Source organism: Mangifera indica, chromosome 6 (assembly GCF_011075055.1).
Source record: "Mangifera indica cultivar Alphonso chromosome 6, CATAS_Mindica_2.1, whole genome shotgun sequence".
Classification (NCBI taxonomy): domain Eukaryota; kingdom Viridiplantae; phylum Streptophyta; class Magnoliopsida; order Sapindales; family Anacardiaceae; genus Mangifera; species Mangifera indica.
This window is the reverse complement of record NC_058142.1, coordinates 7,254,789-7,267,559: the sequence shown is the minus strand read 5'-3', so window position 1 is coordinate 7,267,559 and position 12,771 is coordinate 7,254,789. Positions and strand designations below refer to the sequence as shown.

At 34.8% G+C, this 12,771-nt stretch overlaps 2 protein-coding genes across 2 annotated transcripts; both read left to right on the top strand.

Annotated features, from left to right (window-relative positions):
* The first annotated feature begins 4,014 nt into the window (after nucleotides 1-4,014).
* Nucleotides 4,015-5,193, top strand: LOC123218988 (putative disease resistance protein RGA3). The gene is made up of 2 exons (XM_044640646.1): nucleotides 4,015-4,567; nucleotides 4,727-5,193. The coding sequence occupies exons 1-2, from the start codon at nucleotides 4,015-4,017 to the stop codon at nucleotides 5,191-5,193; spliced, it is 1,020 nt and encodes a 339-aa protein (XP_044496581.1).
* A 156-nt stretch (nucleotides 5,194-5,349) lies between these two features.
* On the top strand, nucleotides 5,350-6,822 carry LOC123218987 (putative disease resistance protein RGA3). Its single transcript, XM_044640645.1, has 2 exons — nucleotides 5,350-5,766; nucleotides 5,857-6,822. The coding sequence occupies exons 1-2, from the start codon at nucleotides 5,350-5,352 to the stop codon at nucleotides 6,820-6,822; spliced, it is 1,383 nt and encodes a 460-aa protein (XP_044496580.1).
* Nucleotides 6,823-12,771: the final 5,949 nt, after the last annotated feature.

Below are 12,771 nucleotides of genomic sequence, written 5' to 3'. Positions count from 1 at the left end.
TTTCCTACAAGTTTCGGAGAGTTTCAAAAACGGAAACGTTTCCGAAACGTGGAAACGCATCCTATTGTAAGTTTCCGTGCTACATAGGTCATAAACACTTCCAATGAGAAAACCCGACATTCAATGTTAATGCTTAACAATGGGGCTACATTTCCCATCTCCATTTGTAGCTTCAAAAGTTTGCGGAGTCTCTTAATTGGTTGTGAAGATTATAAGTATTCGGTGCCTAATGATTTTCTACCAAATCTCTTTGTGAATTGACATGTTTAAGGACATTGGACAAAAGTGCAGGATCCATAACAGAGAATTTGATTGCAACGATTCCAAAAGAGATAAAAAAATAGATACATTTGAAATATTTGAATTTGTCTGATCAGGATGTAGAAAAACTTCCGGAAACTTTATGTGAGTTATACAATCTGCAAATTTTAGATATTTCTTTGTGTAGAGAACTTAAAGAACTGCCTCAAGGGATGGGGAAGTTGATAAACTTGCGGCATTTGATTAATCTTGCAAAAAGATGCAGCGGCCGTGATGGTAGTAAAGCATGTAGTACTCTTGCATGCTTGAAACATCTGAAACATTTAAGAGGAAGGCTTGAAATTAGAGGGCTAGGAAATGTGACCAATGTAAGTGAGGTTAAGAGAATGCAAATTCTCAGCAATAAGAAAAACCTGTTCTATTTAAAGCTGAGATTCGATAAAGATGGAGAAGGAGAGAGGAAAAATGATGATGATGATGAGTTACTTCTTGAGGCTTTGCTACCGCATCCAAATTTCGAGAAACTAGATATATTCAATTACAGAGGCCGTACTTTTCTTTGCGATTGGATCATGTCACTAACCGGGTTGAGGGAATTGCGTCTTGACAACTGCAGAAATTGTATGCATTTGTCTTCCTTGGGAAAATTGCCATCACTTGAATCACTATGGATAGTGTGAAAAAAATAGTTACACGAATGGAAAGCGATGGTGCATTTTCATCATCAACGTCAGTTATTCTCTTTCCCGAGTTGAAAGTTCTTGAATTCTTTTGGATTTCCGAATGGGAAGAGTGGGATTACGGGAATACAATCTTGCCATACAATCTTGCCATGCCTTGCTTCTTTGTTAATCAATCTCTGTGGAAAATTACGTGCACTGCCCGATGGCCTTCTCCAGGGGGCGAAAAACTACGACATTTGTGGATTTATGAAAGTTATCTCTTGGAAAAACGTTACATAAAGGGAAGAGGAGAGGACTGGAAAAATATCTCCCACATTCCCAAGATCATATTCAATCATTCATATCTGCAAGGAGGCCCACTCCCACTCCGTTGAGCTCTCAAATGGCTGCAATTACCAACCATCAATCCACAAAGGTAACTTCTACACATCCTCTAATATTAAAAGTCATGTTAATAGTCTGGAATGAGTAGAAATTTAGGATCTTTTCACCTGTCTTTGACAAAGTTTAATTGCGGGATATCTGCAGAAATATTGAGCATGATGTTGAAGTTAGTAATTTATGGTGGTTGCAGTGTTTTGCTGAAGGGAACAGAAGAGATAGTCCACCACATGAGCAAAAACGAAGTTGGATTTCACTTGTGTTACTGTTTGTATGAGTTTTGGCTTGATTTTCTTCATTAAGTTGTTTGTTTTTACCGTGCTTGGATATTTTTCTTTGTCAATAATGTATCACCATGCAATTGAATGATTTTAAATTAATGATAAAATATCTTATGATTGTTGTGTTTTTGGAGGGGTTATAAAGAGATGTTTGTAACTTTATTTGTAGTTATCCTATTTGTTAGCAATTCAAACCTGAAAACATTGCTACTCCATGTTTGTTGCAATCACTACTTGTTACAAGTGATATATTTAATATATTACAATGGATTTTATTGTAGGGTTACCCAAGACGTAAGGTCGAATAGTGATTTTTGTAGTCGATAGACTTAATAAGTATGCACATTTCTTGGGGTTAGTACATTCATTCTTTTTCCACAATGTTGCACAATTATTCCTTGATAATATTTTCAAACTTCATGGTTTGCATATTACTATTAACAGTGATCGAGAAACCATATTTGTTAGCAAGTTTCGAAAGGAATTATTTCAATTACAAGGGATTAAAATCCGACTTTCTACTGTCTATCATCCTTAAACTGATGGACAGATATAACTCGATAACTCTCTCATATGTGGTTTTACTGGCTACTATTGACAGAATATTGATATAACACCTCCTATCACTCCACCATTCATATGTCTTCATTTGAAGCTTTATATGCCCCTCCTCTCCACATTTCTTATTTCCCCAAAGATTGCAAAGTTGAGGTTGCTAGTCTATTATTGAGAGACAGAAAATCTACCATACAATTGTTAAAACATCATTTGGAGAAGGCCCAGTATCGTATGAAATAATTAGCTAACAAAAAGAGATCTGATCGACAATTTTCTCATGGTGATTTTGCTTACATCAAGCGACAACCCTATAGACAGACCAGTATGCATATTGGGAATCAAAGATTGCAGCCTAAATACTTTGTTCCTTTCAGTTGATAGATGTGATTGGGAAAGTTGCTTGTAAACTTTCACTAACAGAGGATGCTCAAATCCATAATGTCTTTCATGTCTCACAACTTAAACCTGCTTATGCCAAGGTATCCAGTTCTTCCAATATGCCACAAATGTCAACCATTGCTGTCTTGTACCCTCAATCGAATTTGGATCGTAGAATGGTTAAGTGTCATAACATGGAGCTTCATTTTCCAGAATTCTTTATTGTCATTTACTTTCATGACATCTTATTTTTAAAGTCCTGATGAAGACTCACAAATAGAACATTCTAGGCAAGTTCTAAAAGTCTCAAGGAAAAATGAACTGTACATTAACTTGAAAAGTACAGTTTCCTTAAAAAAAAAAAGGTTTGGTTTTTCTTTGATTTGTAGGCTTCATAAAAAAAATGTTAAAACATTTCAGTTTAGCAATATTGTATCACCAATTAAAAGCTTGAAATTAATTTTATAACTTGCCTCGTGTATAGGAACTGTCGCTCCAGAGGATGCTTCTGGTAGTGTCTTGCAGGGCCTGGCATCACCTGAATATACAATCTTCCACCCGGGTATCATTTTCCCCACATTATTGATTCTTTCTGCCGCCTTCAAGACAATACCAAATGCCTCTTGGCAGTGCACAACAGGAACACTAACCAAGGTCTCCAACCCTGCCTTGTTGAGCACTTCCTTTAGGCTCTTTAACAATGGAAAAGCAGTTGAGATATCGGATAGATTTGACTCAGTAAGGAGCACATTATTAGTACTTCCCTGTGCCAAGGGATCCTTCTTCAATTTGCTATTGTGTTCAAAATCAATCCAGGAAGATTCTGTAGTGTATCTGCAGTTAAAAGAACTGCAAATCTAATTCTTCAAATGTTTGATGTGCATCCAGGACAGCCTTAAGTTGTGATGGGCCTACAACGAGCAATGGTTCATGAGACACTTTTCAATAAGTCTTGTCGCAGAGAATGTATTCTTTGCCAAACCAGGCCTGTGGTCAGCATGAATATGAGAAATACAAATGCCCCATAGGTTCCTCAGAGCGCAGTCAGCACCCTCTACACCGTATCTGCACTCAAGAAGACAACCCACAGGCCACAACAATAAACTTAGTCAGTTTGAAAGAAAAACATAATCTGAAAATGATGGAAAACATTATAGCAAAAGTAACATGTGGGAAAGGATATATTCTTCCTTGTGGGCAAGGAAGTTTAAGTAGGGGATATTGTTGCATAGTGGCAATAAAAGTTGTTTTTGTAATTTTGGTTTTAATATTTTTGCATCTTTACTCTAAGGAAAGGATATGTTCTGGACATTAGGATTAAGGCAGGAATTGAATAATGAATAAGCAAGAATTCCTCTTTCTCTAAACAATCTTCCTTCTTTTCACTTCCCTGTTCTTCTGTTCTTCTATTATTTTCTGGTTTGTTCATCAGAAAGGTGTTTCAAAGCGTTTGAGATTTTTTTTTTCTGGGTATGGCTGATGCAATTATTAATCTTGCCTTGGAGCAGCTGGTTAAAATCACTGCTCAAAAGATAGTGGAAGAGGTGAGGCTAGTAGGTAATGTCAAAAAGGAAGTGAAAAAACTTCAGAGCAATCTTGAAGCCATTCAAGCTGTGCTACTTGATGCAGAGGAGAGGCAAGTGAAGGACGACAAAGCTGTGAGACGTTGGTTAGATCAGCTCAAAGACACATCCTACGACATGGAAGATGTGCTGGATGAGTGGAATACTGAAATCAAGAAGTTGCAGGTTGAAGGAGATCTTGAAGATGCTCCTGCTCCTAAGCAGAAGGTACGTTCCTTCTTTTTCTGTCCATGCTTTGGTATCAAACAAGTTGTTTTACGCCGTGATATAGCAAAAAAGATAAAAGAATTAAATGGAAATCTAGATAGTATTGTTGAAGAGAAAGATAAATTCAAATTCAAAAAAATGAAGAGTATTGAAATGCCCAAGCGAGTTCCAAGTACATCCTTTGTTGATATGACTAAAACATATGGTCGAGAAGATGAGAAGAATTTTTTAGTGAGTAAGTTGTTAGATGAGAGAAATGAAGAACAAAAAAGCCTTCATGTCATCTCACTTGTTGGGATGGGAGGAATTGGAAAAACAACTCTCGCTCAACTAGTTTACAATAATGATAAGGTCATAAGTAATTTTGACACAAGAATATGAGTATGTGTATCAGATCCTTTCGATGAGTTTAAGGTTGCCAAAGCAATCATCGAAGAATTGAAATGTCCTACCGATAATTTAATTGAATTACAATCTCTTTTGCGATGTATTCATGAATATATTAAGGGTAAGAAATTTCTTCTCGTTTTAGATGATGTGTGGTTAGAAGATTACAACAAATGGGAACCATTTTATAATTGTCTAACGAATGGTTCTCATGGTAGTAAGGTTTTGATTACAACAAGGAAGGATACAGTTGCATCTATTATGGGCTCAGTTAATCTTGTCATTTTGAAGGAATTATCTGAGGGGGAATGCTGGCTGTTATTTAAACAATTCGCATTTTTTGGTAGGCCTCCTAAGGAGTGTGAAAAATTAGAGGAAATTGGAAGAAAAATTGTTGCAAAGTGCAAAGGCTTGCCGCTTGCTGCAAAAACTATTGGCAGTCTCTTACAATTAAAGAGAACTAGAGATGAATGACAACGAATTTTAGATAGTGAAATTTGGAAATTGGAACAGATTGAGAAAGGTCTTTTATCACCTTTGATGTTGAGTTATAATGATTTGCCATCTGGGATAAGACAATGTTTTTCATATTGTGCTATCTTTTCAAAAGATCATAATATAAAATTATGGATGGCTCAAGGTTATCTTGGGTTTGACAATGATACAGAGATGGAAATAATAGGCCAAGAGTATTTTGATCATTTAGCATCTCGATCATTCTTCCAAGAGTTTCAAAAAGACGACGATGAGAATATCATATACTGCAAGATGCATGATATAGTTCATGACTTTGCTCAATTTCTCACTAAGAACGAATGTTTTACTGTGGGAATCAAAAGGGACGGTGAAGATCTAGTCATAAACACTTCCAATGAGAAAGCCCGACATTCTATGTTAACGCTTCACGTCGGGGCTACATTTCCCATCTCCATTTCTAGCATCAAAAGTTTGCGGAGTCTTTTAATTGATTGTAAAGATTTGCTGCCTGATGATGTTCTACCAAATCTCTTTGGTGAATTGACAAGTTTAAGAGCATTAGACATTACTGTAAATTTCATAGGAGGGAACTAGATTACAACGATTCCGAAAGAAGTAAAAAAACTGATACATTTGAAATATCTGAATTTGTCTGGTCAGTATGTGGAAGAACTTCCGGAAACTTTATGTGAGTTATACAATCTCCAAACTTTAGATATTTCTTGGTGTACGCAGCTTAAAGAACTGCCTCAAGGGATGGGGAAGTTGATAAACTTGCCCAAGGGAATTGAGAAATTAACTTGTCTCCGAACATTGAGTGAATTCTTCATAAAAAGCAGCAGCAATGATGGCAGTAAAGCATGTAGTACTCTTGCATGCTTGAAAGATTTGAAACATTTAGGAGGAGAGCTTGAAATTAGAGGGCTAGGAAATGTGACCAATGTGAGTGAGGTTAAGAGAATGCAAATTCTCAGCAATAAGAAAAGCCTCTTTAGTTTAAAGCTAATGTTCGGTAAAGATGGAGAAGGAGAGAGGAAAAATGATGATGATGAGTTACTTCTTGAGGCTTTGCAACCCCAGCCAAATTTGGAGAAGCTAGATATAGCAGCTTACAGAGGCAGCACTTTCTGCTCTGATTGGATCTTGTCATTAACCGGGCTGAGGAAATTGAGTCTTATCTACTGCCCAAATTGTATGCATTTGTCTCCTTTGGGAAAATTGCCATCACTTGAATCACTAACGATAGTTGGAATGAGTGTGAAAAAACTAGTTACGGGAATCGAAAGCGATGGTGCATTTTCATCATCTACATCAGTTACTCTCTTTCCCAAGTTGAAAGATCTTTGCTTCCAGAGTAATTTTGAATGGGAAGAGTGGGATTACGGGAATACAATCTTGCCATGCCTTGCTTCTTTGTCAATCTTTGTTTGTCCAAAATTACGTGCACTGCCGGATGGCCTTCTCCAGGGGGCGAAAAAACTGCAACATCTAGAGATTTATTATAGTGATCTTTTGGAAGAACGTTACAGAAAGGGAACAGAAGAGGACTGGCAAAAGATCTCCCACATTCCCAACATCAGAATCAGTTTTTCATATCTGCAAGGAGGCCCACTCCCACTCCGTTGAGTTCTCAAATGGCTGCAATTACCAACCATCAATCCACAAAGGTAACTTCTCCGCATCCTCTAATATTTAAATGTAATGTTAATAGTGTGGAATGAGTAGAAATTTCGGATCTTTTACCTGTTTTTGACAAATTTTAATTGTAGAAGATGTGCAGAAATATTGAGTATGATGGTGGTTACAGTGTTATGCTGAAAGGAACAGAGGAGATAGTTATGTAAAAAGGAAGTTGGAATTCACTTGTGTTACTCTTAATTTGTATGAGTTGTGGTTTGATTTTGTTCATAAAGTTGTTTGTTTTTAGCGTGCTTGGACAACTTTCTTTGTCAATAATTTGGATGTAATATATGGTGTGTTAGATTGGAAATTAGGTGTAAAATATTAAATATATGTTATATGGTATGAGCTGAACATATTGGTATATCATTTCTAAATATATATATATATATATATATATATATATATATATATATATATATATATATATATATGTATGTGGTTTTAACTTTCATCTATCTCTCTCTCTGGTATTACTTAAGATTGTTATGTTTAGTATTATCCTCTAAGTTTATAAACTTGTGTTTGGATTTTTTTTTTGTTATAGTTTGTGGATTATCATTAATTGGTACTTAGAAAGTTGTAAACATATACATACATACATACATACATATATATATATATATATCTTTTGTTAGAGGCAATATATTTACACATTTGCTATCACTCAAATATATATATTTATTTCATTGTGATGAAAATTTTGCTGATTACATGAAATAATAAATCTTTTACTCTCTCTTCGGCCTTCAGAAAAATCTAATCCAAATAACTGGATTAATCAGATTGAGCATCTGGATGTTGAATTACTACAATTACTCACCATAAGAAGTCGGCTACATCAAACATTAAAGCATGCAATAACACTTTGACAGCTAATATAAAGAACACAAAACCATTACAGGCTGACCAAATTTAGTAGTACTTACAACACCTATATGCCATTCATGATGATTAAAATCTTTACATGTTGCTGCATCTATTTCCTGCAATTAGATGTTCAGCATCATTAAAATCTTTAAATATCTGAAATTTTTTCTTCAAAGGTAAACAGTTATGGGCTCTGTTTGCAGCTCTGACAGTTCCAAGGCAATCCTACCATAGGGAAATTAGTTTGCAGGGCTAAAATGCTAGAAACAAAATTTGGTAGTGTTGCAAGGATTTAATCAGATGCCAGCAAATACTAAACCCCCATGAAAGTGAAAAGAAGTGAACAAAGGACTAAAAATAACCACACAAAAACATAAAATTTATAGTAGTTAATTCTCTCGTGAGAGCTATTTCCACTTAACCGCTGCAGAATTTCACTGTCAAGAAGAAAAATGACAAGAAACCCCCGCAAGTCTCACAAATTAGCTCTCTCAGAGCCTCTAATTAGTAACTCTCACTCTCTAATTGTGGCCTTGCCTTTCTATTGTATTTCATTCCCTAACTCTGGGTACCATTCCTAATAAGACTGATAACTCATATCCTAATAAGACTGTTCTTATAATTTTTAAAACAAATTAGATTGCTATTCTTGTATCTTAAACAAGAATTCTGCATAGAAGCAAAGCCAGTAATTTTCTGAAGAGTCATCCAAGTTAAGGTATATCTGAAATTAAAAAAATTATCCATCTCAAAATTCAAGCTCAATGTAATGAAGTCAAACATATGACTTTAAATTAAGGTGAAACTTGAGGCATTTTCATACCACAGTTTCAGCCATGACTACTATCTGCATAGCCCCCTGAAATTTCCCGCACAAATAAGACAACAAGCACATCAACTTCAACAATCTCAAAACTTTTTCTTGCCTTTCTAGCATTTGAGACTGGCTTATTCAGATATCATTAAAGTAGATAGAGTTAACAAATTAAAATGTGACACACACTTGAACATGATGTATTTTGTATATACGGCATCATGCATTGCCTGAATATCTTCGTCCTCTATAAAAGCACTCCTGTTACATACACACCAAAACACATCCACAGAGAGCAAATTTGAAAGATGAAAATAAGAATACCTGCAACAATGATGCTCTAAGACTTTAACAGCAGTTTTTCAAGAATATGATTTTGTCTTCCTCTCGGCTGAAGATAGCCAGAGAGGGAAGGGAGAGTGACCGGAGAGAGAGATAAGGCGGGAGGGAGGACAGCTGATGGCCAAAAACATTGAATCAATGCTGAAGAGAAAAGAAATAAACCTTTTAAGGTATTTGTCAATTTTCAAATTTTGGGTTGAAAAGGAAATTGTAAGATTTCTAGATTTACGGAGGAAAACGTGATAAAATGTTAATTTTAAAATTTTTTTTAATAAATAATAGTTTTGCCTTTAATTTTAATTAAAATTTTTAGTAAAATTTTTATTAAAAATTTAATTATAGATAAATATTTAAATTTTAAAAATTAGAAGATGAAAATTGAAGATATTACAGTAACTTGGGTTTAGCCTAATATAAATTTTTGTATTCTAACCTTTTCGTCAATGGTACAATGACCAATATGCCTTGCAAAAACTTTCAAAGGAAGGCTATTTTAGTCATTTTGAAAACCCAGAACCATCAGCTAACAGCCGGCTCCAAATTCAAATTTCGAGTCTTTGATGTGAGGTTCAGGGTTTCGGAACTTTCTATGTAAAAGAGCTGCACTCAATCTCAGCTCTTCAGACCTAAAATGAAAAAAGAAGAAGAAATTAAAGACAGCCCAGTATTTGCAGATACTTTCTCTCTCTGTACGCATTATTCAATTTTTAAATTATGTTCTGTGATTGATTGATTGAATAAAATAGCTTTCTGTTTGTTTTCTGGCAAAATGCAAGAAAAAGGTTTTGTGGTTTGTTTAGCTTAGAAAGAGATCTAGAAGAGCAAAATGCAATCGTTTGTTTTCTGGGGTTTGATGTTTTAGTGTTATAGTTTCTAATGTGTGATGTAAGCTTTTTTGTTTGTTTCTGAATATTTCAGCTAAGAGCTAATGTATTTTGAGCTGCGTTTTGTTGTTTAAGATACTCTGAATAGGATAAATAAGAAATAACAATTTCGATATCTAGATTGGGTTGAGTGAAATTATTTAGTTTCGCGTATGTTTAGCTAAAGCTAGTGGTGGGTTTATTTTTTAATTTTGATTTGTAGAAGGTGGTGAAATTATCAGTTTATTGTTTTATCTTTCCATTTTGTAACTGCTTTAAATTTTGACAATGAATTTTTTGAAATTACCCCTTGCCCCTCTTTTTAATTTGCTATATTTATTAGTTTATATTTCGACAAAGCGCAATACTATATATACTTATTTTTAATACATAAATATATATATATATAAAATTATATGATTGGGTGTATCATTAATTTAAAATCACTTAATCATATCATGACACATTTATGTATGTATACATTCGTATACCCAAAATATGTATACATAATTTTATTGTTCGAATAAAAAGAATAAATTTTCCCTTTGTGTGATTATGCCGTGGGAAATAAGAACTTGTATTCTTTTCAAGGGGCAAATTTTTTGTTTGTTAATCATTTGTGTAACATTTTTTTATTATTAGCAAATATCATGATTTTTAAATTTCTTTTTAGCCGAGCTCCAACTAAGTTTGAATTATTATAATTAGGTTAATTTAAACAATACATGATGGAAAAAAATTATAAAGGTATATCAATATCCATTCTATTAAAGATTTTTTTGGCCATTTCCACAAAATTATAAATATTAGTCACAAAAGTGTTGCTTGTGTCTCATTTGACAGCCATTTCGTTAAAGAATTCATTCAATTTTTGTTGCAATGTTCAAAACTAAGGCTGAATTTGAAACGAGTTTATTCGAAATTGAAAAGAGTTTTGCTTGAGCAAGCCTGAATATGAATATAAGATAAACGAATACGAACCCGTATGAGCTGGGGAATTGTAGGAAAAACGAACTCAAACTCGAACGCAAATAGAGGTCGTGCTCAACTTTCACATAATTAGAAAAAAATTGAAAGGAATGATGTCGTTTAGGAGAGCCTCGCCAAACATCTTGTGCAAACCAAAGCCAAGTCTGACTTGTCCACACGAACTAAAACTAGGTGCTATCCGATCATGAACTCTTAACTCACAAAGTGAGCTAAACATGAACTGATGTTTCTCCATGCTTGGTAGGCACAAGCTGAAAACAAGTTGAGCTCACCTGAAAACGAGTTTCATCCTATTTGGGCTCGAATCTAGCCTTTTTCAAAACTAAACACAAGTTCTAGAAAAAAATGGGATTTACATCCCTTATAAGTAAACTTCTTAAAATTAAGAGACAAGTCTTAGATTGCTAGACAGGTGAGAGGGCCCCCTCCCCTCAATCCCCACCCAATGGGGGGGGGGGGGGGGGGGGTGGACAAATATTTCGAACTGAGGTTGTAATTTCTCTAATAAACTTGTTTGCCATAAACAGGCTTTATTTTTATAAAGTACTCAAAGTTGATATGACTTAAATCATAGAGTGAGCTAAACACAAACTGATATTTCTTTATGCTAGGCTAGCCCAAGCTGAAAACAAGTTGAACTCATCTGGAAATGAGTTGAACTCATCTGGAAATGAGTTTCACCATTTTTGGGCTCAGTTTGACTTGAATCTAGTCTTATTCAATATGAAACACTAGTTCTAGAAAAAAATGGGATTTACATCCTTTGTAGTAAACTTCTTAAAATTAAGAGACAAGTGTTAGATTGCTAGACAACTGAGAAGTCCCCCTCCCCTCAATCCCCAACCTGTGGGGGGAAAATGTTTTGAACTGAGCTTGTAATTTCTCTAATAAACTTGTTTGCCATAAACAGGCTCTTTTTTTTAAAGTAGTCTAAGTTGATATGACTTTTTCTTTTCTCTACTTCCTATACAAGTATCATTGGCTTGGAACTTTATGATCAACAACGCCATACCGCTGCATTGCAATTACTGGCTCGCTGCATCTGGAACACCGAAACGATGCAGCTGCAGCACAACGTGTCCTAAGGGAGTAATAACAGTACCTGACAACGGGAAAGAATTACATTTCAAGCATTAAACTTATCCTGTAAACCAACCAAAAACAGAAGATGCATTTCAAAGAATATGAAGCTGTGGAAAAAAAGCTCTTTGCATAGCATATGTTAAACAAAATAACAGCAATTATATTTCAGTCTGTGTTGGTTTGCATTTGGAGAACATATATTAAGCCAGATATGCCAAAAGTAAGGAGGGCCTCAACCGAGGCTCAAGATTTGGCCAAGAGACTTATTCCCACCCAAGGTTTGGTGTATTTCCAAACTCCACCCAAGATTTCAAAAATTGAAATATCTATCCCTCTGTTAAAATTCTCTATTAGGATTAAAGATAAAACCATCATTTAACAAAAAATTAAAATGTTACCTCATTTTTCTTTCTTAATTTAAAAAACTAATAATTTCTCTCTACCCAAAGTTTGAAAAGTTAGCATTTCACCTTGAGGATTTTTTCTCTTCTCTGACCATCTTCTCTGTTTTGGCCAACAACCAATGCTTCCCACCAAGCGTTCGAGTTTTTTTGTGAGAATGCAACGAAAAAAATTAGTGTTTTAGTGAGAACCAAGATCTAAGGCCTATAAGAGTTACAATGACCCGGTGGCAATAGTAATGGTGGTACAAGGAGACTAGGCATGCGATAAAAAAGTGAGAAATGATGGGTAAGAAGAAATGGTAGGCTTGCAGGACTGGGAGAGTGGGTTTGTTTGTTGGGGTAAAGTGGATGGTGACAATACTAGTGGTAGGAAAGAAGACGGTGTTTTTACAAATTTTATATTTAAAGTGATGATATGACAAATTTGTTACCGTGAGAGGATATAATAATTTTGAAAAATAAAATAATTAAGATAATATAGAAATTTAACTTCTAATAATGTGCCAGATTTATTTAACTTTAGTAATTG